Genomic DNA, 26,934 nt, shown 5'->3' with positions numbered 1-26,934 from the left:
CCCCTGTTCCTGCTGATTCACCAAGTACTCCTCCAGGTGCAGGAGCTCAAGTTGTCGCTGATCCTTATCGTGCCAGCATGCACTGGTTCTCCACCCTTCTGTGGCTCTGGTGCAACAAGTTGATGGTGCTCCCGCTAGTCCCTGACCTGATCACGCAGGACTTTGGCAGATTTCACCACCCCAACCTGCGGTCGGTTACTTGATGGCGTGGAGGCTCCATGGTTAACTGCGGGGGAGCTGCTGTGCATAGCATGGGTGCAGGAAGTATTTTCGGGGAGTAGGAGGCCGTCCACTAGGGCAACCTGTTTGGACAAATGGAAACAGTTCCACTCTTGGGCCACCCGAAAAGGGATGTGCCCTCCATGCAGGTCTAAGGGCCCTCACCATATATCTGGTCCTTCAAGAATAAGGTTCAGCTTCAGCCTTCCTTCCTAAAGTGGTCTCTACCTTCCACGAGGGCCAGGGCATTTTTCTGCCAGTCTTCTATCTCGAGCCTCATGTGACCAATGAGGAAAGGTGCCTCTACGAATTGGATGTTCAGAAGGTGCTGGTCTTCTACCTGGAAATGACAAGGCTCTTCGTAAGTCCACGCAGTTCTTTGTGGCCTACGCGGAGTGAGGGAGGGGTTTCCTGATTCCTTCCAGAGACTTTCAAAGCGGATCATTTCCTGTATCTGTATGTGCTGCGAATTGGCAGGGGCCCACTCTGCCATGGCTCAGGCTTCTTCACGCACTTACCTTGCACCTGTCCCGACCCAGAACATTTGCCGAGCAGCAACATGGTCCTCGGTGCATACCTTCACTTCTCATTTTGCCATTCTGTAGTAGGCCAGGAATCGTTTGGTAGGGCTGTACTGCAGTCTGCATTTTCATAATTCCTATCCACCTCTACAGACGCTGCTTACAGTCTCCTATGTTGAATGGACATGAGTAAGCACTCGAAGAAAAGATAGTTACCTGTTCTGTAACTGGTCAAGATATTTTGCTCATATTCATTCAACCTCCCACCTTCTTCCCCTCTGTTGGAGTTCCACCAAGAAGGAGCTGAGGAAGGAGGGGCTGGAGAGTGTTCTGTATAGTGTGACATGCATGCGTCGCTTTGGGGGGCATTGGGGACCCTGATCCTTATGGGTACTGCTCAGGGAAAAACTTCTGGAACCAGTGCATATGGCAGGTGCATACATCTGTATTGAATGGACATGCGCAACACATCTCAAAGAACACTAGTTACAAAAGAGGTAACTGTCTTTTTTGTAATGTGGTTGCTTAATCAAAATATGCAAGGTAAGCTAGCTCAAGTGGAGTAACTGATGTTTTCAGTGCCAGCAGCAAAGCTTACAGCACTGTGATGTAAACACTTCCTTTGGTTATGGAAGGGTTTTTCTATTACTGTGGTAGCTAGGTTGATGGATGATTATTTTGTCATGGTAAGCACAACTTCACCAGGGATTAGGTTAGCATAACTGTGCCACTCAGCATGTGAAAAATGTACCCCCTGAATAATGTAGTTATGACTGTCTACATTTTAAGTGTAAATCAGCCTAACTTGAGCTACGCTAACTGTTGCAATGAAACTTCAGGGCGTAGCTGAGTTAGTCTGTACAGGATAAACTTAAAAAACAACAAATGGTCTGGTAGCAAGTTATAGACTAACAGAACATGTACGTCAGTGTTTCTTAAACTGTGTGCTGCGGCACACAGAATTCAAAATGGATGCCCTTAAATAACTTTCCCCTGACCCTTTTTTTCCCCTCAATAACTTCCCCCCGACCCTTTTTCTTCGCCTCCCCCCCAACTTTTTTTTTTCCCTCAACAAAAAATCCTTGGTGTTCCCCATTAAAAAAAATTGTTTGGTGTTCCTTAGTCTTCAACAGTTTAATAAACACTGATGTAGATGGTGGTGTGAGCTTTCGTGGGCACAGCCCACTTCTTCATGTGACCGGAGTTCTGAGTTTAGGATGTGCACATCCTAAACTCAGAACTCCGGTCATCTGAAGAAGTGGGCTGTGCCCACAAAAGCTCATGATACCATGTTTTGTTAGTCTATAAAGTGCTACCAGACCATTTGTCGTTGCAATGAAGAAATTCGTACAGAAACATACTGCTGTACTGCAAAGATTCAGTGACTTTTGCGAGGAGTAAATGATCTGGTTCTGTCCATTTCAGAGACAGAGGAGATTGGCGACGAGGAGGTTTTCTCATGGTTGAAATGTGCGAAGGGGCAGTCCCATGAACCGGAGAATCTTATGCCAACACAAATAATCCCTGGAACAGGTAATATTGAACTGCTTCTTTCTGATATCTAGATACATACCCTCTTCCCTGTTTTGGGAAGCAGGAAATAAGGCTTTGTGATAGTTGTGTTCTTTAGCTGTCTCCCTATTTCTAAAAAATCAGGGAGGAGGTAATATTCAGGGAGGGGGGAAACAGCATTTTCTTGGAGGAAGGGAGGGAGAAAAACAGGTGACAAAACATTTTCAATATGCTGCTGCTTAGATTTGCAGATACAAAGAACATAACTCCTGTTTGAATTTTCAGAGTTCTTTTCAAATGATACTAACCAAATGCAGTTTAACTTGTGAGGAAGGTGCTAGTGCCCTTGTCCTCTGTTGTAAAATCTAAGTATTCAGTGTTATTATGGCATTTAACTGGATTTTGAAAGCCAGTGCTGTGTGAGCATGGTTCTGTAATACTCTCCGATTAACACATGTATCTTGATCATGAAGCCTTAAAAATTAGGATTCTTGTTATGGTTAAGGAAATAAAAACTAGTCCTGAATTCAGTCAGGGCATCACTTTCTAGTTTTTGTGGGTGTATGGCACTAAAACTTGAAACTTTCTTTCTAGCTCTTTATAATATAGGAGACATGGTACATGCTGCTCGAGGCAAATGGGGAATTAAAGCCAACTGTCCATGTATTAACCGGCAGAACAAATCTGTATTGAGACCTGCTGTCACAAATGGGATGTCACAGGTATGTGAGCTGGGAATCCCTGTATAGAATTCCTATGCTGGGCCTTGGTGGACCACAAGTATTACATTCATAGATTTTTCAGGCCAAAAGAGGCCATTCAATGATTTATTCTGACCCCTGTATTGCATGGGCTTTAGAATCTCAGTGGTTTCTGCTAGATGTCTTGTGTCAGTCAGGATTATCAGATCAGCCCTGTTCCTGGCACATAGAAACTTGTTGAGATGAGAAGCAAATTGTATCCAGTCTTTGCTAGCAGGATTTCTGTGCTGTGTAGTTTTTTTTTCTGTAAAAGCTATAGTAGAATACTTACGGTATCTTTGCTAAAACCTTTTAGGAAAAGTACAATGGGGAATTTGCTAGCAATGCATTTACTTTATTTCTCATGGCTTTTTGAAATACAATGCTGATTTACGACTTCTGCATGGATTTTGCCATTCCTTTGATAACATTAGCAAAATTACGATGATGAAGGACTTCAAACCTCCACACACAAATAGTAAAAATAACACAGTGGTTCAAAGTTTTGAGCAACAATTTCTTAACACTTTAAACGATTGACAACTTCTTGGAATAGATAGCTCTAGAACACACAAGATGATGATATTCTCTACTTAACCCTAAAAAACACAGATGAGCTAATTTAAAAAGGAACAGTAGCTTGAGCTGCTAAGCTACAGTGATCGCACTATAGTTAGGTAGGCTCAACATTTTTGAGGGAGGAAGGGTATCAAAAAGTGACACTAAATTTAAAAAAATTGAGATTTCAATAAAATGAGAACGTTAATTAAAAAAACTTAAGTAAAGGAAGTAAAACACGGAAGTGTCATAGATGTTTCTTACAAAACAATATGTATCAAAAGGCATGTGTACTGATGCACAAAAATAAAACTAAGCCAAGTGATAAACCATTATGGCTAAATGGCACATTAGAGAGTCTATTTGAGCTAAATTTTTCCTTCAAAATTTGACTTCACCAGGGTCAGTAAACATGAGAATAAATTACACCTGGGAAATGTGATAGTGTTATTAGAAGTACCAAAAGTCATGATCATATTGCTGAGAAGTGAAACAATTCCTTTGCATCTGTCTTCTCTGCAGTGCATATTGGAGATTATTTGCTTCAAACCTGCTCTTTCTGGCAATAAAAGTGAGGTACTTTTAGAGACTGAGCTGTCAGAAGAAGAGATGCTGGAACAAACTGAAGATTAAAATAAGTTACCAGGCCACCTAGCAAAAATGTGTAATCTCTCATTAAAAACAGCTACAGTCTTAGAGGATTGGAGAGTAGAAAATATTTTGTATGTATATTGAAGAAAATGTCAGGACTGCCAGGGGATTTGCAGACCATTAAGTATTATATCTATACCTGGCAAATTTATTGTTTGAAACAATGGTTAAAAATAGAATAGCATAGTATTTTATAGGTCTCATGTAATAGACTAACCAGCACTATTTCTGTAAAGAAAAGCTCTTTATCTAGCCTACTAGAATTCTCTAACTCTGTCAATACCAGGCATGGATTAAAGGAGAAGTGACTGATGTAACTGTTTAGACTTTCAAAAGATTTTTGATACAAGTAAAATAATCATTAATGAGTAATAAACTACAGTATTGTCATAAATAAGGGCAGAATTAAATTCTCAGTTTTCATTAAATAAAAGGATTAACATCAGGTTATCAGAAGACTCTGTACTAAATCCACTGTTTAATACATTTTATTAATGATCTGGATAGGGGATTGAATGGAGACAGAGCAAAATGTGCTTGTTTTTTTAGGTAAGTCAAGCCAGAGAAGATTGTTAGGAAGTTGAGGGAGATGTAACCCAAGCAAGGTGATTTGGCAGTGTGATTACAAATGAAGTTCAGTTTCCCAATCTGTAAAATGGGGATAATGCCGTTTAAAGTGCCGTGAGATCTGCTGATAAAAAATGCTATATAAGAAATGAATACCTCAGCTCAGTATTCAACTGCAGGAATGTTAATGGGATGGAGAACAGTGTAAAAGTATAATCCCATAGTGTAAATCAGTGGGTGCTGGATTAGATGAAGTGTGGGTCTGCTTAGTTTGGAATTTCATGTGCATCTATATTTTATTGTTAGTATGAAATAATGTATTCAGATTCATAAAATGTGCCTATGGGCACCTATCCTGAGATGCTTATTCCATACAATAAAAACACAAAGGCATGAAAAAAGAGTGCTCATAAATTATATCTTCATGTGTTCGTGTGTAGTACTTAACTCCAGTTGGGTACTAGAGCCCTGCTGGCATATGATAAATAGGTCTTGCTGTAAAGAGCTCCATCTGAACACACAACAAGTCCTGATCAGTGTATAAGAAAAAAAACCATGAGTTGTGCAAGGTTGGAATCCTGGACCTGCAAGGGGCCTTGAGAGGTCATCTAGTCCAATTCCTAGCACTCATGGCAGGAATGAGTATTATTTAGACCATTCCTGATAGATGTTTTTTCAAACCTGTTATTAAAAATCTCTAGTTATAGAGAATCCACAACCTCCCTAGGCAATTTAAGCAGCTGGACAAGAAGTTTTTCCTAATGTCCTAAACCAGTGGTCTCCAACCTTTTTACACCCAAGATCACTTTTTAAGTCTCAGAACAGGTGAAGATCTACTGCCCTGCCCGTTCCTTGAAGCCCCGCCTACATTACATGAGGAAATCTAATGTAAATGTACTGAGTAGGTGCACAGTTCAGAGAGGGCTCAAGAGCTACTCTTAGAGCCCCTGAGATCTACTGGTAGATCGCGATCTACTGGTTGGTGACCATGGTCCTAAACCTTCCTTGCTGCAATTTGAGTCCTTTGCTTCTTGTCTTATCCTCAGAGGTTAACAACCATTTTTCTCCATCTTCGTAACATTGAAAACATCCTCAGTATTTATTGGGATTGGGGCTTCCAGTTTTTCTCGCCTAGCACCGCTGTGTTAGATGATAGAGATGAATACATACAGTCTCTGCCCCGGACTAACAGTATAAAATAGTGATAGAAATGTAGCTGTGTTAGTTTGGTGTAGCTGAAACAAAATACAGGACTATGTAGCACTTTAAAGACTAACAAGATGGTTTATTAGATGATGAGCTTTCGCGGGCCAGACCCACTTCCTCAGATCAAAAGGTTTTGATCTGAGGAAGTGGGTCTGGCCCGCGAAAGCTCATCTAATAAACCATCTTTTAGTCTTTAAAATGTTATAGTCCTCTATTTTGTTTCAGTATAAAATAGCATACTGAGAGCTGGAGCAGTGGGCGCAATAAAAATGTGTACATTATATTATATGTACTTCTAAAAATTCACTCTTTTTTAGAAATCCGTTCACAAAAGTAAATGTCTAATTGGTCATTAACATTCAAGTCCTATAGTTCCTCAAGCCATTTCAAGGATCTTCATGGCTCTGGAGCTAGAATATCCATAATCTCCACATATTTTTAAGACCGAACATGTTAAGTTTTCTCCAACCTCCCAGTCCCCCGTAGTGATAGATTATTACCAGGTTGTATTATTGTCTGGTTATTTTTCCTTGGTCCATCAAAAATGTAACTCGATCCCCAAAGTCAGCATTTCACTGAAGCATTTGTTGGTTTGTTTTTGTTTTTTTAGCTTCCCAGTATAAATCCCAGTGCATCAGCCTCTGGAAGTGAGGGCACCTTCTCCAGTGGGGCTGAGGCAGGAACAGCAGGGTTGGGGCAGCTAGAAATGGACACTAATTCTAAACCTGAGGCCACAGATGGAAGAACTGAGGAGTCTGCAAAAACAGAGACATTGACAACCACCAGCCCCATTGAAACAAAATCTAGCAGGCCACTATGTCCAGAAACATCCCCTTCATCAGCTTTGCATTGGCTTGCAGATTTAGCAACACAAAAAGCAAAAGAAGAAACAAAAGGTGAGCAAAAGATGTCCCCTTAATGTCTGAGAACAAAGGAGTGGTGCTTGGTTACCATTCTTGGAGGGAGTTCCTAGTTGTTAGGGAAGACCAGGATCATTCCTCTGCATTTGCCTCTTTGGATCTTTTTTCTTTAAATAGGCATTAACAATGTATAAACCTCCTGAAAGAGATTGTAAAATAGCATACGTGTAGGAGCTGACGGGGATATGGGAATGGGGAGGGAGGACTGGCGGGGTAGGCGTATTTATCTGGTACCCTTTCTGCTATAAATGCTGCATCTTTTTTGAGAGACTATAAAAAATGATCTCCTGATGTAAAGTCTGATTAACATTAATTTCAAATAGGAATTAGTTACTTTATGGAAACTGGTGCTAAAATTAATTTTGGTATTTGGCTTGCAATATAAAGAGCGCATTTCTTAAGCATCTAGAGGCTAAAAGTATGTTAATGGAAGAGGTGTAATATTGTACAGCATATAACTATCCATAGTATGGCCTGTTCACAAAGGCAGCATTACAGTAAGTCACGTTGTACTACCTGATATATATTGCACCAAGGTAGAAATATGAGAATTATAACAATTTTATATTTTGTTCATGATTATTGATAATTGCAATCTCTTGTTTTCATTTTTCAGTTTAATGTTATTGTTTTCCTAGGTCTATAGGCCAATGAACAGTGGTGCTGTTCTTTGTGTGTGTGTGTGTGTGTGTGTGTGTGTGTTCATGTGCATTTCAATCAGGTGTGTGCATGCGCATGATCACAGTAGCCAGGAGATTTTTTTTCCCCCAGCAGCTGGCTGTTGTATTGGTCCGGGTGCTTCCTGGAGTGACACCTTTATGGTGCCCAATAGAAAATCCAGCTGACCTGCCCCCTCCTCCATTCCTTCTTACTGCCATTGATGGTTAGCTGGTGCTCCCTTGAGCACTTGTTGGCAAGTGCTGCAGCAGTCGATCGACTTTATTTGGTTCTCTATTTTTGTAGTTGTTAGTTATCTAGTGTTAGAATAAGTTTCCATTTGGGTTTTTTTCTCTCCCACATGCCTTTGGCACTAATGCATGCCTAAGTCTTAATGCTTCAGAGCCTGTAAAACCTGTGGTAAGTGTATTCCCAGAAGCGAGCCGCACAATTCGTGTTTGAAGTGTTTACGAGAGGATCATTAAAAAGAAAGCTGTGCAATTTGCAAGACCTTTTGAACCTGAAGATTGAAAAAAATCACACCTCAAGGCCTTGTGAATGGAGGCAACACTCCAGTCTTGGTCCAATCCGGCTTCAACTGCTTCTTCCTTCATGTGTACTGTGCTGGCATCATCCTTGCATGCACCGGCACCAAGTAATGATTCCTGTCATTTCACAGGCTTTGTGCGTTTGCACAGTGCTCGTAGGCACTGGTGCCACAGTAGAAAGAGACCAGACAGGGGAAGATCCCCTGAAGCCAGACCTAATGACCAGGCAGCTGTGAGACCTGAGTTCTACCACCGTAGCTCAGTTCCATCATCAATGTCAATTGAGTCCACTTATGCCTGTTCCCTCTAATTTTTTATGCCTATGTTGCAGAATGAATTTTGTTATGTGTACCAATATGCAGATGTGTAATGCATCACCTCCACATTGGTGCACTTAATAAAATTCATTCTGCACATGGATGATCTGTGGCGGAGTGGAGCTGAGGGGTTCAAAGTATGGGAAAGGCTCAAGGTCAGGGATGAGGGCACTTGCTGGAGTTGCAGCTCGGGGGTGGGGTTGCCGATGAGAGAGATGTTTGGGTTACAGGAGGGGGCTTTAAGCTGGGGACAAGGAGTTTGGTGTGCAGAAGTTTGGCATGTGGGTGAGGAGTCTGGGAAGGAGTTAGGATGTAGGAGGGGGCCCAGGGTTTGAGTTCGGCATCTAGGAGGGACATAGGGTGGTGGAGGGATTGGGATATGGTGTGCTTATCTGAGGCAACTTGTATTTGGTGGTGGGGAGCAGGTGGCTCTACATGGTTGGCACTCAGCTGCAGACACAGTGCCCTCAGCTCCAGTTGGCTGCGATTCATGGCTAATGGGAGCTGTAAGGACCGAGCTTCTCAGTGCTCATGGTGATGTGGCTCCAGCCTGGGGGAAGGAATGGCAGCACATGGAGTCATCTTTCCTCCCTCCTGCCAGGAAGGGCTAGCTCAGAATGCAGGCAGCATCCAGAGTCCAGGATAAACTTAACAGTAACAAGTTACTGGGACCAGATGGCAGTCACCCAAGAGTCCTGAAAGAACTCAAATGTGAAACTGCAGAACTATTAACTGTGGTTTGTAACCTCTCCTTTAAATCAGCTTCGGTACCTAATGACCAGAAGATAGCTAATGTGATGCCAATATTTAAAAAGGGCTCTAGAGGTGATCCTGGCAATTACAGATTGGTAAATCTAATGCCAGGACCAGGCAAATTAATTGAAACTATAGTAAAGAACAAAATTGTCAGCTACATGGATGAACATAATTTGTTTGGGGAAAGTCAACTATGTTTCTGTAAAGGGAAATCATGCCATACTAATCTACTAGAGTTCTTTGAGGGGGCCAATAAAAGTGGACAAGGGGGATCCAGTGGTTATATAGTATACTTAGATTTCCAGAAAGCCTTTGACAGGGTCCCTCACAAAAGGCTCTTAAGTAAAGTAAGTTGTCATGGGATAAGAGGGAAGGTCCTTTCATGGATTGATAACTGGTTTAAAAACAGGAAACAAAAGGTAGGAATAAATGGTAAGTTTTCACAGTGGAGAGAGGTAACTATTGGGGTCTCCCAAAGGGTCTGTCCTGGGACCAATCCTATTCAACTTATTTAGAAATGATATAGAGAAAGGAGTAAACAGTGAGGTGGCAAAATTTACAGATGATAACAAACTGCTCAAGAAAGTTAAGAGCAAATTGTGAAGAGCTTCAAAAGCATCACACAAAACTGCATGACCAAGCAACAAAATAGCAGATGAAAGTCAATGTTGATAAATGTAAAAATAATCCCAACTATACATCCAATATGATGGGGACTAATTTGGCTACAGCTACTCAAGAGAGAGATCTTGCAATCATTGTGGATAGTTTTCTGAAAACATCCACTCAGTGTGCAGCGGCAGAAAAAAAAAGGGGGGGGGGGCAAACAATGTTAGGATCATTAAAAAAGGGGTACAGAATAAGACAGAGAATATTTTATTGTGTCTCTATAAAACCATGGTACGCCTACATCTTGAATACTGTGTATAGATGTGGTCACCTTATCTCAAAAAAGATATATTGGCATTGGAAAAGGTTCAGAAAAGGGCAACAGAATAATTAGGCTTTTGGAACTGGTCCCATATGAAGAGAGATTAAAAAGACTTGGACTTTTCAGTTTAGAAAAGAGGAGACTAAGGTGGAATAAAATAGAGGTCTATAAAATCATTACCGGTATGGAAAAAGTGAAAAAGGAAAAGTTATTTACTTATTCTCACAATATAAGAACTAGGGGTCACCAAATGAAATTAATAGGGAGCAGTTTTAAAACAAACACAAAAGGAAATTTTTCTTCACTCAGCTCACAATCAACCTGTGGAACTCCTTGCCAGAGGATGTGGTGAGGCTAGGTCTTTAACAGGGTTCAAAAAAGAGCTAGTTAGATTAATTGAGGTTGTGTCCATCAATGGCTATTAGCAAGGCTCGACAAATACACTCGCCCACGGTGAGTAGATTTTACGAGCTGGCGAGTGCAGGGACGGACTGGCCCGGTGGGCCGTTGTGACGGGCTGGCAGAAGCCAGCACTACAGGTGGCGTGGCCTTATTCAATCCACCGGCCAGTGGAGGAGCAGAGCGCCGCCGGGAAGGGGGAAGCGCGGCAATTCTTGCCACCGGGCTGCCTGCGTGCAGCTCCGACACGAGGAGTCGGGGCACGAGCCAGAGGGTAAGACACCAGGATGCTGGCATGACGTGGCCCCGCCGATTTTAAAGGGCCATGGCAGTTCAGCTGGCTGCGGTGAGTAGCATAGCCAGGCCCTGCCCCACCCCACCGGCTCCAGTTCTGCCATGGCCCCGGCCCCAGCCCTAGCTCCCTCGCTGGCGAGAGACCGCTCCCTGCCAGCCGCCCAGCTCATTGCGCCTACCCCGTGCTCCTTTGTCTCCGTGCTACCCATTCCCTACACCGCCCTTGCACCCCAAGCCCCCTGCTCTCCCTCTTCCCTGCACCCCTCTGGCTCTGTGCTCCCCCTGTGGGTTGGGAGTGAGGGGTGCTTGTCCATAGGGAGGAGCTGGACAGGTCAGGGAAAAGGCTGCTGTGACCCAGCAGAGTGAAAGGGGGAGTTCACTTGAAGCGCCTTTGCCTTTATGGAAAAAAAATGAATGAAAATGCTATTTGCTATTTATAGGGCTAAAATGCCGGGACAAAAATGAAAAGAAACAAAAAAAAACCCATTGCAAAATGCAAACGTGTAAAAGACAACAAAAAAAGGGGAGGGGGGGGCGGCCAAAAAAATGTTTTGCTTGGGGCAGCAAAAAACCTAGAGCTGGCCCTGGGGGAGGGGAAGGAGCTGGGCGGCTGGGCTGTGCTGTGGGGAGGGGAGGGGAGAGGAAAAATATGGGGAAGGGGCCTGTGCTGAGGGGAGGGGAGGAGGTCAGGAGAAGAAGAAAGGGGAAGGTACCAAGGGACAGGGGTGCAGGAAAGACAAATCCAAGGGGGTCAAGTGCAGACAATGAGGAAAAGTGCAGGTGGGAAGGTGTCAGTGGGAGGGGGGGAAACAGGGTGATGCTGGAAGAGGAGAGGATAAGGGCACTGGGGACTAGAGGAGGGAGGGGGAGGTGCTGGGAGAAGGCTTGAAAGGAGGGATGAGCATGAGGAAGGTGCGGATGGAGCAAGGCATGTGTGAGGGCACAGGGGCCTGAGGGGAATGGGGGCAGAGGGTGGTGAGGGGGTGAGTATTGTTGGGGAAATCTCGCTTCCCTGGGGTACAGAGTCCCCAGAAGGGTCCGAGGCTGAAGGTCAAAGCAGTGAGGCAGGAGAGAAATCTACAAGGAAAATTTTATGTATGCATGCATGCAGGCTGACAGCTACTAGAGTGAGAGCAGCAGCAGCCCTGAGAGACAGTTTCAGGGATCCTTTATACAGTATGTTCAGACAGTTTAGTTGTTGAAGAGTAACGGTAGTTCGAATTAGAGAGCCTAATTCGAACTACCTACTCCATGCCGCGTGTAGCCGCAGGCACGGAGTCCGCACTAAGGGGGATTTAAAAATGGCGGCTCCCGGCAAGATGCAAATGAAGCCCGGGATATTTAAATCCCGGGCTTCATTTGCAACTTCGAATGCCTACATTAGCCACCGTAGTTCAAACTAGGGTGGCAGTGTAGACATACCCTGAGAGGTTTCTGTTCACACCAGCTGTGCTAGAAGTAAGTTTTACAGTACAAAGGCACATGAGAACTTGAGTGAGGAGTCTACAAGGCAAACTGACAAAGATAAGAGTTTACATGACAATTTGTGAGAGACTAGGAGTCTCCATGAACTTGAGATATGAGGCATTGTAAGGGTCTTGATTAGATTTAAGATGATTTCTCTCTGTTACAGGGAGAGAGGCCTGGAAAAGTTTTAACCCTTACAGCAGTTTTCTTTTAGAGAGTTTTGATTTCCTCCACAGTCCCCCCTTAGACGCAATTGGAGTTATTTGATTTTTCTCCCACAGTATCAGGGAAAAAGGGGGCAGGGGCAATGAGGGAAGGGAGAGGCACCAGGAGGGTGCAGGTGCCAGGGGATTCTTGTGGTGAAGAAGAAGGCCAGACACCTGCAGGGGAGGGACCAGCACCAGAGGAGAGAGGCAGGACAGGTGTGTAGAGGGAGGTGTTAGGAGAGGCGATTAGGAGGAGTAGCTCACATGATCAGAGTGGGGCTACTGGAGGAGTGGGCTTGGGGGAAGAGAAGGGCTGGTGGAGGGGGGCAGGTCTCAGGAAGGCTGAGGGCAGTGAGAAGGGCAGGAGTCAGGACAGCAGAGGAGGGTGAGGGGTTGGGGGGCAGCAGGCACCAGGGGAGCTGATGGAGCAAGGGGAGGAGACATGGCAGCAGAGGGAAAAGGTAGAGGTTTATAAGATACTTATTAACTTATTAGTAATTTTCTGTTCTTATTCTTATTAGGAATTTATGCTATTTAAAAACACTTTTGGGGGAAGGGTGGCGAGTCCCTTTTTTTGTCTGGCGAGTAGGGTTTTCCATAATTTGTGGAGTCCTGGCTATTAGCCAGGATGGGTAGGAATGGTGTCCCTAGCCTCTGTTTGTCTGGAAATTGGTGACAGAGGAGGGATTATGTGAGGATTACCTGTTGTGTTCCCTTCCTCTGGGACATCTTGTATTGGCCATTGTCCAGGATACTAGGCTAGATGGACCGGAGGTCTGACCCAGTATGGCTGTTCTTATGTTCTTTATTTCTTGGGTTTCCGAGTCTCTTGCTGCAGCCTTTAAAGCCAGTTTACTGAACTGGCCCTGCTGTTGGGTCCGGAGGAGCACACCTGTCCCCCAGCTCTGGCAGCTCCCTACTGCTGGGGCTGGAGGAGCACATGGCTGCGGGAGAGACATGCTCCATTGGCCCCAGATGGCAGTTCTGTGCGGGGTTTATTAGGGAGTTGTGCCTCTGTGCACCTTAGAGGAAACCTTGGTGAAGGGCAATTAAGTCCATTGTTGCTCTCTGCTCACCAGAACCTACATGTGAGCCTCTTCTACTCTTGACAGTGGAGGCTTTTGACATAGCTCAAGAACTTTTTCATAGCATGGTGCCATTCTTCCCTCTCAGATGGGGAAAGCTCCGGACACTGGCTCCTTCCAGGGAAAACCAGCTATGGCTGCTGGTTTCCCCACCCCAATGCACAACTCCCTTGCACTGGACCAGGCAGATGAGCCTGCAGATTCCTGAGCAGTGTTTGCTCCAAGCTATGGGGCAGCACAGCATCCTACATAATTAATTGGCCCGCCCAGTCAGAGGCTCAGGACTACATGCATGGATCTGATTGACTGGACAGCATAGAGGAAACACTGTTCCTGAGTTCCAGGCATTAATACTCTGTACTCCGAAATACAGCTGCTCCATTGTCTTCCTTCACGGATCTTACCGTCTAAGTCTTGACTGCTACTGGAGTTGCCACAGCAGGAGGAAAAGGGCTGCATCTATCTGGAACTTTCATTGTTATCCAGCATTGTGGCCAGCTCAGTGGCCGCTCCCTTGTCCTCCCCACACAGTCACCGTTTTGAACTCTCTCAGCTTTTCACCAAGTCATGGTTGCAGCCAAAGTCCATGTTCCAGGGTATTATCCGTGATCAATGCCAGTCTGCCACAACCTTCAGCAGTGGTGCTGTTGGCAACAACCCTACTTTCACCCTGCACTGACCATGGTGCCATCGCCGGCAATGACTTGGGCACTGATGGCTGCTCTGATATTGCTAACCGCCTTAGCATGTCATTGATTTGGTGCCTAGAGCTTTTTTTGGCACCAACATTTCCCATGCTGCCAGTTATCCTGGTGCAGAAGAGCCCAGCTCCATGTACCCACAACACTGCATCACCACTTGAGCCCTTGGTAATAGAAGGTAGTGAAAAATCGTGAGGCAAAGCATTTAGATGTCTGTCAGGAAGGTCTGTTCCATTGCCAGGTTACAAATCTGCTTATCAGACCAATAGCAGCAGATATTGCTAAAATCATAGAACTGGAAGAGACCTCAGAACGTCATCAAGTCCAGCCCCCTGCTCTAGGCAGGACCAATCCCAACTAAATCAACCCAGCCAGGGCTTTGTCAAGCCGAGACTTAAAAATCTCTAGGAATGGAGACTCCACTACTTCCCTAGGTCACCCATTCCAGTGCCTCACCACTCTCCTAGTGAAATAGTTTTTCCTAATATCCAACCTGTACCTTTCCCACCACAACTTGAGACCATTGCTCCTTGTTCTGCCATCTGTCACTACTGAGAACAGCCTTTCTCTGTCCTCTTTGGAACCTCCCTTCAGGAAGTTGAAGGCTGCTATCAAATCTTCCCTTCTGCAGACTAAACAGACCCAACTCCCTCAGCCTTTCCTCATATGTCATATGCTTCAGCCCCCTAATCATTTTGGTGGCCCTCCGCTGTACCCTCTCCAATGTGTCCACATCCTTTTTGTAGTGGGGGCCCAGAACTGGACACACTACTCCAGATGTGGCCTCACCAAAGCCAAATAAAGGGGAATAATCACATCTCTGGATCTGCTGGCAATGCTCCTCCTAATGCACCCTAATATGCCATTAGCCTTCTTGGCTACAAGGGCACACTGTTGACTCATATCCAACTTCTCATCCACTGTAACCCCCAGGTGCTTTTCTGCAGAATTACTACTTAGCTGGTTGGTCCCCAGCCTGTAACAATGCTTGGGATTCTTCCGTCCCAAGTGCAGGACTCTGCACTTGTCCTTGTTGAACCTCATCAGATTTCTTGTGGCCCAATCCTCCAATTTGTCTAGGTCACTCTAGACCCTGTCCCTGCCCTTCAGCGGATCTACCTCTCACCCTAGCTTAGTGTCATCTGCAAACTGTCTGAGGGTGCAATCCATCCCCTCATCCAGGTCATTTAATAAAGATACTGAACAAAACCGGTCCTAGAACCGAACCTTGGGGCACTCTGCTAGAAACCGACCGCCATCCTGACATCGAGCCGTTGATCACTACCCGCTGGGCCCGGCCTTCTAGCCAGATTTCTATCCATCCTACCGTCCATTTATCCAATCCACATTCCCTTAACTTGCTGGCAAGAATATTGTGGAAGACCATATCAAAAGCCTTGCTAAAGTCAAGGACTATCACATCCACTGACTTTCCCATTTCCACAGAGCCAGTCCCTCATCATAGAAGCTAATCAGATTGGTCGGGCACGACTTGCCCTTTGTGAATCCATGCTGACTATTCTTGATCACTTTCCTCTTGTCCAAGTGCCTCAAAATGGATTCCTTAAGGATCCCTTCCATGATCTTTCCAGGAACCGAGGTAAGACTGACCGGCCTATAGTTCCCTGGATCATCCTTCTTCCCTTTTTTTGAAGATGGGTACTACATTTGCCTTTTTCCAATCATCCGGGATCTCTCCTGATCTCCACGACTTTTCAGAGATAATGGCCAAAGGCTCCTCAATAACATTTGCCAACTCCCTCAGTACATTAAGTCCGGACCCATGGATTTGTGTACGTTTAGCTTTTCTAAATAGTTCCTAACCTGTTATTACCCACCAAGGGCTGTCCATCTTCATCCCATCTTGTGTCACTTAGCGCATTAGTCCGGGAGCCCACCTTGTCCGTGAATACAGAGGCAAAGAAAGCATTGAGTACTTCAGCTTTCCCCACATCATCTGTCACTAGGTTACCTCCTTCATCCAGTAGGGCCCCACACCCTCTCTGATCACTTTCTTCTTGTTAGCATGCCTGTAGAAACCTTTCTTGTTATCCTTCACATCCTTAACCAGTCGCAATTCCATTTGCGCTTTCGCCTTCCTGATAACCCTCCGGCATTCTCGAGCTATACATTTAAATCCCTCCCTGGTCATTTGTCCAAGTTTCCACTTTTTATAAGCTTCCTTTTTGTGCTTAAGTTCACCAAGGATTTCCCCTGTAAGGCAATCCCATCTCCTATCATGTTTGCCTCTCTTGCTACGCATTGGGATGGTTTCTTTCTGTGCCTTCAATAAGGCTTCTTTAAAATACTGCCAGTTGTCCTGGACTCCTTTCCCCTTCATGTTAGCATCCACGGGGATTCTGCTCATCAGGTCTCTGAGGGAGTCAAAAATCTACTTTTCTGAAGTCCAAGGTGTATATTTTACTACTCTCTTTTCTTCCTTTGGTCAGGAATCTGAAATCTACCATCTCATGATCACTGCTTCCGAGGTTGTCACCCACCTCTACTTCCCCTATTAGTTCCTCCCTGTTTGTGAGCAGGTCAAGCTGCGCACGGCCCCTGGTTGGATCCTTCAGCACTTGTACCAAGAAGTTATCCCCAACAATCCTGGATGATTAAAGTCCCTCACGAGAACCAGGGTCTGCAATCTGGAAGCTTATCTCGGTTGTCCGAAGAAAGCCTCATCTACCTCATCCACCTGATTCGGTGGCCTGTAGTAGACACCAACTACAACATCGCTGCTGTTGTTTGCACCTCTAAACTTAACCCATAGACTCTCAACAGGTTTTTCTCCCTCTATGTACTGGAGTTCTGAGCAATCATAGTGCTCTCTTACGTATAGTGCAACTCCTCCTCCTTTTCTCCCCTGCCTGTTCTTCATAAAACACATGCAGTGTGCTGGTAAATTTCACAGAGCTGTTGCTGCACAACTTCTGCCATGAATTTTTGCACTGGTGGAGGAGAGGAGGCTCATCTCCTGGGTATCATTGAAAGTGGCATTGGACACTGCTGATAGCGGCCATACGTGTCATGGCCACTGGCATCGCCATGCTGCAGGGGCACTTGGCTTTAGATCTCAGGCCTACCAAATGAGGTTCAGCAAATTGTTCAGGACCTCCTGTCTGAGGACACAGCTCTCTTCTTGGAAAGACCAATAAAAGGCTGCACAGCCCGAAAGACTCCAGAGGCACCTTTAAATCATTGGGCCTCCATACCCTGTGCAGCACAGATATTTTACACACAGTCTGCCACCAGACTCGTATCATCCTCAGGATTTCCAGGAAGGACCATGGAGCAGAAATAGAAGTGTCAGAAAATGCCCACACTTACCTGGCCAGCCCAACCCCATAAGCAGGCCATTTGAGAGCACAGTCAAGGCCTGTGTCTCGGTCACCCCTTTGGATCCACCCCACCATATCTTCTCGTTCTGACTCTTCTTTCGACTGTGCACAGTCATTGATTACTTCTGCCTGATGAGTATTTTGCACAGTGGAGGACATACTCCATCAAGTTCTGTACCCTCCAGCCGTCGTCCTTCTCCCCTCCTTCCTCCTCCTTCTTCAGACACCCTTCTCACAAACAGCTCCTCATTCAGGAGGTGCAGTTGCTCCTTGCTATAGGGCCGGTGGAGGAAGTTCCTCAGGAGCACAGGGGTCAGGGTTTCTACTCCTGATATCTCCTAATAACAAAAGCCAAAGGAGACCTCCAGCCCATTCTGGACCTGCGGGAACTTTTAACAAGTTTGTAAAGCACCTCAAGTTCCATATGGTCTCCCTAGGTTCCATAATTCCCTCCCTGAATCCAGAAGACTGGTATTCCGCTCTTGACATGAAGGACGTGTACGTCCATATTGTGATGTAGTAGCTCCATAGGAAATTCCTCAGATTTGTGGTGAACAACACCTACTCTCAGTTTGCAGGGTTCAGCCTTTGTACAGCACCTTGGGTGTTCACAAAGTATGTGGCAGTCATTGCCATGTTCCTGTGCAGACACAGGTGTTTCTGTACCTCAATAACTGGCTCATTAAAGGACTGATCCAGGGCTCAGATGGAATCTCACATAAAATTTATCAGAGCTACCTTCGACAACCCAGAGCTCCTCCTCAACGAGGCAAAGTTCCCTCGGTTCCCTGTCCAGAGAATAGAATTTATTGGGGATGTAGTGGAATTGAGTCAAGTGAAGGCAGACCTCCCAGAAGTGAGCTTTCATGCTCAAGCCATTATTATTCAGGATCTCAGACAGTTCTCCCTTACCACAGCATGGATCTTCCTGGGACACATGGTGACATGTACATACATAGTACAGTATGCTAGACTCAGGCCCCTTCAGTAATGGTTGGCATTAGTTATATTGCCCAGCCTGGGATAAACTCGACAGGCCTATAATGCTACCTCCTACAATCCCCGATTCTCTCCTGTAGTGGCCGAATCAGCAGGAAGTTTGCTCAGGAGTCCCCTTTGTGGCACTGCAACCACCTCAAATTTTAGTGATGGATGCATCAGATTTAGGATGGAGAGCAGTGTTCTCTGTAAGCTGGGTGCTTGCGCAGCTGTTCAGGAGACTTTAAAATGCCACCAGTTGATTAGCAAAGTCCCCACAGCTAGATTTTTGTTTCTACATGTTGTGGGTGCGCACAAATGTATTCCACACATGGATGGAGAAGATTAGAGGGAATATTGGTGGGGATTCATCAAGGAAACTTCAGAACTCCAGGTCTCTGGTCCCTAGCTAATCTGGTCCTCCACATATGTCAGGGAAGCTGAGGATAGTATGCCTGGCATGCCAGACTTTCCAACCCACATAACAGGTTGTATATCAGTGTTGATGGACAATACGATGACAATGTTCTATATCAATGAACTGGGGTGGGAGTACATGCTTCTCTCCCCTATGCTGCCAGGAAGCCCTCAGATTCTAAGACTTCTATGCAGAACATTTGATATACTTGCAAGCCTTGTACCTCTCAAGATTACAGAACAAGCTAGTGAAATGCCTCTGCCAGTCTTTTCATATGCATGAGTGGTCTCTTTGCCTGGATGTCACATAATCAGTCTTCCAAAGGTGAGGTCTTCCATGGATGGACCTATTCGCCACGTGATCCAGTAAGAAGTGCCAGCAGTTCTGCTCCTTCCAAAACCAAAGTCCAGGCTCCAGCACAGACTCATTCCTCCTTCACTGAGGAGGTTCTCTCCTGTCTGCCTTGGCACCCATTCCTCTCGTATACAAGGTACGCCTCAAGATTTGGAAGGATCAAACTCAGGTCATTCTAATAGTACCAGCATGGCCCCACCTACTCCCACTTCGATCCCACCTCCACCCTTCCCACATGAGACTATGGTTGCCTACAGCACCTGAACCTCAAGTCGCTGCTCCATAGTTGAACCCATTGGATGTTTCATGCTCCAGCCAGGTTAGCCAAGTCCTCCTTGGCAGCAGGAAACCCTCCATGAGAGCCACCTGTCTTGGCAAGTGGAAGAGATTTTCAGTTTGATCAGCGCAACATGCCTCACTCCCATTGTTCACCTGCATGCCACTGGCTTTTTTATATTGAGAGAACAAAAGCGTTGAGGAAGTCAACAGTTATTCTTAGCAGTGACAGATAGAATGAAAGATCAACCAGTGTTGACTCAGCATAGTTGTCTGTATCCGGGAATGTGGCAAGCTCACACGATACTGGGAATATTATATGCTCACTAGCACATTACACCAGCGTGCAAGCCTTATCCATAGCTTTCCTGGTTCAGCTACCTACTCAGGAGAATCATAGGCTACGTCTACACTGCAGGCTTTTTGTGCAAGAACTGTTTTGCGCAAGAAATTCATGTTGCCTGTCTATACTGCCTTCTTGTGGAAGAGCTCTTGTGCAGAGCAGGACCAATTCCAACTAAATCATCCCAGCCAGAGCTCTGTCAAGCCAAGACTTAAAAACCTTTAGGGATGGAGATTCCACCACCTCCCTAAGAAACCCATTCCAGTACTTCACCACCCTGCTAGTGATCTGGTGCTCTTCTGTCCACACCTTTGCTCCACACTGTGCAACCATACATCAGGCTAGGGATGATGTAGCATTTGGATGGGTAGTGCACCAATCTGTGTAAGATTCCAACCCCACCAACTGAACTTGGACTTGAGTCACCTGATTGGAATGCACAAGAACAAACACTTGAAGATGAAAAAACGGTTACTCACTTTCATGTAATTGTTCTTAGAGATGTGTTGGTCAAGTCCATTCCAATACCCAGCCTCCTTCCTCTTTGTGGGATTAGGCGGCAAGAAGGAACTGAGGAGGGGGCAGATCAGCTAGGTTCTTTATTGGGCGCCATGAATGCGTTACTCAGGGGAAGCCCATACTGACCCTATAGCTAGCTGCTATGGGAAAAATCTTCCAGTTACCATGCATGTACACATGCATACACTTACTTGGAATGGACATGACAAGCACATCTTGAACTACAGTTAGGAGCAGGTGAGTGACCATATTTTCTCTACTGTATTTAACATTGTGAAAAAGAGTCAGTTGGTGAGTGTTTGATTTCAGTCAAGAGTACAGCTCTTTGTATATAAAATACTTCAGATCCAAATAATCTACTGGAACCATCACATTCTTAACTCACCATGATATATTAAGGCTTTTGGTGAGGCACAGATGACACAGAATGCTTAAGTTTACAAAAGAGGTCTCAGTGCCTCATCCAGTATTATACAATATCATTCTTGAGCCTTAACATCCAGGTAAGTATATGGTGCTTTGCCTCAGGATTATAGCCATGTTATATTGGAGGATAATATTTGGACAGTTATCTTCATATAATTTTCCCTTTTGAGGCTCTTTAATGATGTTTGTCTTAACCAGTTGTGATTTATCTTCCTTACAGAAGCTGGATCCCTGAGATCAGTGCTCAGTAAAGAATCCCATTCGCCCTTTGGATTGGATTCCTTCAACTCCAGTACAAAGATTTCTCCATTAACTCCCAAACTGTTTAATAGTCTCTTGTTGGGCCCAGCTGCATCTAGTAACAAAACTGAAGGTTCCAGTCTCAGAGATTTACTACACTCTGGGCCAGGAAAACTGCCCCAGGTCCCACTAGATGCGGGAATCCCTTTTCCTCCAGTCTTTTCTGCAGCTACTGCGGTGAGTAATGTATTTCTTGCCTTTATTCCTGCAAAGGGTATTGTTATAAGGGGAATTCCTTAGGGTCTTTCAGTTTTATCTTCATTCCAACAGAATTCTTCTAGGACACTTGGTAGAAATAAAAGCATTTTTTCAAAAGAGCTGTAAGATTTAAAACAGTTAGTTTTATAGGGCTTCATCTGGTGCAGTCATGAGGAAATTCTATCAGGGAGGATCCCATAAAAACCTGATTTAGAAACTTTTTTCAGAGGTCCTGCTTTAAGTGCATTTTATATCTGGAGTTTGTTGAGGGGGATCAAGCTATGGGACAAACTTTGAGAGGTAATAAGGTAAATCTAGAGTCTGACTGTCGTAAGAAACAATGCACAACTTTCCTCTTTTAAAAAACCTTTCTGTCCTAAGGATGACACACATCTCTCTCTCTCTCTCTCTCTCTCTCTCACTCACTCACCCCCCCCCCTACAAAAACCCCCACAACCAACCATGTTAATGAAGAAAATGCAAACAATCAAAACCACTACCCTAACTGGACTTTTTACCCCTCAAAGAGAAAAAGTGAAATCTACTAGAGAATTAGCTATTGCTATTCATTTTATGTAGAAGGTCCTCAAATACTGCTAATTCAGGTGGTGGCTGACAGCAAAAGTTAATGAGAAACAAAGAGGCTGGTTTAATATTTATAGCTTTGCATCAGTTATGAAAAATGGAATCTTAACACAATAACTTAGACTGTTTGATGGAGAGAAGAATGAAATGTGCTAAAAGAGAGAGACGTTCATTACCATAAAAAACAAGGCCAATATTTGTGAATAGATTTTTAAAAGTCTTTGAAAATATGACACTAAAGAACACATGCAGACTAAGATTATGCAGATAATCCTCAGATGCTTCAAAGCAAAGATGATTGCTTCAAGGCTCAGGAAGCAATGTCCCATACTCGCCCCCTTTTCCTTAACTACTCTCCCTTGTAACTCTGCCAGGAGACTAGGTGCATTATTGTTCCTTCATATACTTCAGAGAATTGGCAATTTTCACTGCTGCTATTCAGGTGCACAGATAGGGCACAGTTACGGTTAAGTGCCTGGTGGTGGTGGTGACATGCAATATCCATATGAATAGGACAATAGTTTCACCTTTTCCATACAAGAATTGAACTAGATTCCCTCTGTCACTTAGCAATAAGTGGCATAACAATCTGCTCCTGAAGACAAGCATTCAAAGCAAGCCAGTGCTGGTCCATGAAATATTCACAAGAGCAGAGCCAAATATGTCCAGAAAAATCTATTGTTGCTTCTGTGAACTCAAACACTTGAAACATTTTGGCTATGTGAAAGTAAATGACGTTCAGCATGGCATAAGAGTGGCCAATATCAAATACCCATTTCTTTATGTAAGATATTGAAGAGGGTTGTACTAGACTTTCCTTTATTAAAATTTAGAACTTTACAGCCTCTTTCAGTTGCACTTGCACCTGCCTTTCCTCAAAATTTTCCCATTGAATTGATAGTGAGTCCAAGTGGCTTGGAGTGCAGTCAGCAGGATTCTAGTTAACAAGGTTACAGTTTGTTGCAGGTTGAGCACTTTTAATACAAATATACCCATCATTGCTAATCCAGCCCTTCTGGAAGGCCTGATTGTTACAAAGCTTCAAAACACCCATTTTTCTCCCCACCCTCTAGTCACCTCCCTAAGCATGTCATCTCAGTGCACTGTTAAAAGATGGTCCTCCTCTATGGCTTGTTCCCATTAAAACTGGACATATAATAGTTGGGGAAAAATACATATGTACTTGCATACAATAAACCTGTCAAAGAAGGAAATAAGTTTTGCTTGACATGTTTTATTTTTTGACAAATTCATGCTGGCTGTTACTCCTTACCAGTGCTTTTTTTGTGACTGGGCAGTTAGATGTAGCCTTGTAGTTTTTGTTGCTCACCTGTACTTTCTCCAGTTTGTCTATACCTTCTTGAAGTTTGGTCATCCAGAGCTGGATACAGCGATCTGGTGGAGGCTCAGTGCAGGGTAGAACGGAAGAATTGCTTCTTGTGTCTCGCTTGCAACTCTCCTGATCGTATATCCTAGAATTACCACTTTTTTTGCAACAGTAAATAAGAATTTAAGAATAGCCATAATGGGTCAAACCAGTGGTCCATCTAACTCAATATTCTGTCATCTGACAGCATTTAGTTCTCAGATGCTTCAAAAGGAATGAATAGAACACAGCAATTATCAAATGATCCATCCTCTATCCTCCACTCCCAACTTCTGGTAGTCAGAGGCTTAGGGACACTTGGGCATGGGTTCTCATCAATTAATTTGCCTAATTCCTGATGTCTATTAATTTCATTGAATGAACTTGGTTCTTTGTGTGAAAGGGTAATAATAGTTCCCTAATTGACTACTGTACACTACTCATGATTTTATGAGCCTCTGTCAATATCACCAGTTAGTCATCTCTTTTCTAAGATGAACATTCCCATTTCTCATGATCTTTTCTCATAGATTAGTTGTTCCATACCCCCATATCATTTTTGTTGTCCTCCTTTTGACCTTTCCAATTCAAATATATTCTGAAATGACTTGACCAGAACTGCATATAGTATTCAGGATGTTGATGAACCATGGATTGATATCATAGGATTATAATATTTTCTGTTTTATCATCTATCTCTTTCCCAGTGGTTCCTAACTTTAGCTTTTTTGACTGCCGCTATCAATTTTCAGAGAGATCCATAATGAATCAAAAATTTTCTTTTTGAGTGAGACCCCACCACTTTGTATGCATGGTTGTGATTGTATTCCAATATGCATTGCTTCACACCTACGAACACTGGATTTCATCTGCCATTTTCTTGCCTAGTCACCCAGGTTAATGAAACCCCTTTGTTACTGTTTGTAATTAGCCTTAGACTAGGGATGTTAAAATGCAGGTATTTAACTAATCGAGTAGTTGATAGAATTTTTATCGACTACTCAATTAGTCATTAGGCAGACTGGCTCAGTTCCAGCTCGCGCTGGGTGCAGGACCAAGTCTTGTTGCGTCTCTCCAATTTGGGACCCCCACGTACAGGGACTGCTGCCACAAAAACAGCCCCTGCTTGCAGCTGGGTCACTGCACACAGGGGCTGCTTTGTGGCAGCAACTCCTGCCCTCTCCCGCTGATAGAGGCAGCAGTGGCGGGGGGGGACAGGTGGTTCCACAAAGATGGTGCCGGGGGGAACCGTCTTTTAAGCTGGCTTCCCCCAGCACCAGCTCCTGCTCTTCTCCCCTCCCTCTTGCTGCCTCTGACAGAGGCAGCAAAGGGGCAGGGAATGCAAGTCGTCAACTACTCCTTTACATCCCTACTTTGGACCTCACTATCTTAGATAGTTTAGTATTATCTGCTATCTTTGCCACCTCACTGTTCACCTCCTTTTCCACATCATTTGTGAATATGTTTAACAGTATAGGTCCCATTATAGATCTTTTTAAACCCTGCTATTTGCCTCTGTCAGTTATGAAAATTGAACATTTATTCCTGCCCTTTGTTTCCTGTCTTTTACCCAGTTATTGGTCTCTGAGAGGACCTTTCCTCTTATCCATGTCTGCTCACTTGGCTTAAGAATCTTTGGTTAGGAACCTTATCAAAGACTTTCTGAAAGTTGACATACACTATAAGACTAGATTGGTGAGGCATGATTTCTGTTTACAAGAACTCTGTGTACTATATTAGCTATATGACTGATAATTCTTGATTTGCTATATTTTACCCAGTTTGCCTAGTACTGAAGTTATGCTTATTGTAGTAGCCTGAGCTATGAGGCATGGTATGAAGCCTGAACTAATGTACTAAGCAGTCCGTGATGATATAAAGTAAAGTTAGCAGAAATCAGGCCTGGTTACATAACACAATTGCTTACAAGTTCACAGAGTCTGGCAAGAATAGGGTTGGTATTGCAAATCCACAATCATTCCTAAGAAATACAAGGCACAGGACACTAATGTAAACACATTCCAGGAGGGATGTTAAATTTTCCAGACCTCACATAATTTTCTGAGTGCTATTTTGAAACTTTATCCAAATTTTCAAAGTCCTCTTTGAAGTTGGACAACAGAACTAGATAATAGTATTCAAGTAATGGTCTCTCTAATGCAGTGTTTGTTAAACTGTGTTCCATGGCGCACTGGTGTGCTGTGGAGAACAGAGTTCAAAATGGCTGCCCTTAAAGGGGCAGGCAACTTTTTTTTCTCAATAACTCTCCCCTTCCACACACACTTTTTTTTCCTCAACCAAAAATATCCTTGGTGTTCCTCATTTAAAAAAAAATTATTTGGTGTTCCTCAGTCTTAAAAAGTTTAAGAAACACTGCTCTAATGCTATATTCAGAAATAATGCTGACTTCCTACCCCTACTTGTTTTTTCCCGGATAGCGCATATTAGTATCACATTCGATTTCTTAGCTGAGCTGTGCAGAGAAGAAGAAACAACAAAAGCAAGAAATCAAAGTTTTATACTTTGTGTGTTTTAAAAATGAAAATTGTTAGTGAATAAGTTCAGGAGAAAATGAATGTTTCATAACTTTAAATAATAAAATGGGGCTGAGGTTTGACTTGAAGTACAGGTGTTACTCATCTTAATTGGTAGGCTTACAACTTAGGGTCAGCAAATTTTCCAACCCTTACCTATATGGGACAGTGTATAGCACTCCTGCTATGCTGACTTGTTCACAGATTTTTCTGCTAACAGAATTTCTTTGGCTGAAAGACAAGAGGCTGTTACACCAAAGAGATGTTATTCTTACATAAGTTATCTAAGAATAAACTTGTCCTGTGGATTTGTGTTTTCTAGGGGGCCAAGAGCAAAACCAGCCTGCCCAACTTCCTAGATCATATAATTGCTTCTGTGGTGGAGAATAAGAAGACATCTGATGCTGCAAAACGACCAAGTAACTTAGCTGATACACAGAGAGAGGTGAAGGAAATGGTAATGGGATTAAATGTGTTGGATCCACATACCTCCCATTCCTGGCTCTGTGATGGAAGGCTCTTGTGTCTTCATGACCCCAGCAACAAAAACAACTGGAAGATCTTCAGGGAGTGTTGGAAACAAGGCCAGGTAAGAGAAAATAAATAGTCAGGTTTACTCATTTCAGACCCTAGTGCAGGTATTTCGAAAGTAGTATTGGACTTATAGTCTGTAAGCTGCTTTAAGCTCTTCTGTTCCTGTTCTTGCAAGTCAGTGGCTGTGTGCAATTTTGTGTAAAGTATGAGGAAGGGTACAAAATAGAGCTAAATTTCATGACATTCCATATGATTATCTGAGAGGAATGTTCCTAATTGCAGCAGCAGATGCCATTAGGTTAGAAGCATAGACTTAACTAATTGAATATACATTGCTTTCTCAGATGCATTTGGGATGGGGAGGATGTGGAACTGTACTAACCTCCAACAACAGCTGCACATTGTCTGAAACTGAAATGTGATTTGCTGGCTTAGACTCTTAATAGCTTTTTTGCTTGAGAGGAAGAATTAGATTTATATGTAAACAAGAGCTGATTTCCCATGTCT

General features: G+C 43.9%; 1 protein-coding gene across 1 annotated transcript in view; it reads left to right on the top strand.

The window, feature by feature from the left end:
* The window catches only part of KDM3B (lysine demethylase 3B), a 139,703-nt gene that overhangs the window by 91,288 nt on the left and 21,481 nt on the right, over positions 1–26,934 (top strand). The window contains exons 12-16 of the mRNA XM_075917875.2: positions 2,166–2,273; positions 2,847–2,974; positions 6,585–6,870; positions 21,131–21,387; positions 26,216–26,482. Coding sequence (XP_075773990.2) covers positions 2,166–2,273; positions 2,847–2,974; positions 6,585–6,870; positions 21,131–21,387; positions 26,216–26,482 — 1,046 coding nt within the window. The remainder of the gene's footprint in view (positions 1–2,165; positions 2,274–2,846; positions 2,975–6,584; positions 6,871–21,130; positions 21,388–26,215; positions 26,483–26,934) is intronic.

This window comes from Pelodiscus sinensis, chromosome 16, assembly GCF_052426305.1.
Source record: "Pelodiscus sinensis isolate ZL-2025 chromosome 16, ASM5242630v1, whole genome shotgun sequence".
NCBI lineage: Eukaryota > Metazoa > Chordata > Testudines > Trionychidae > Pelodiscus > Pelodiscus sinensis.
This window is presented reverse-complemented; position numbering and strand designations above follow the sequence as displayed.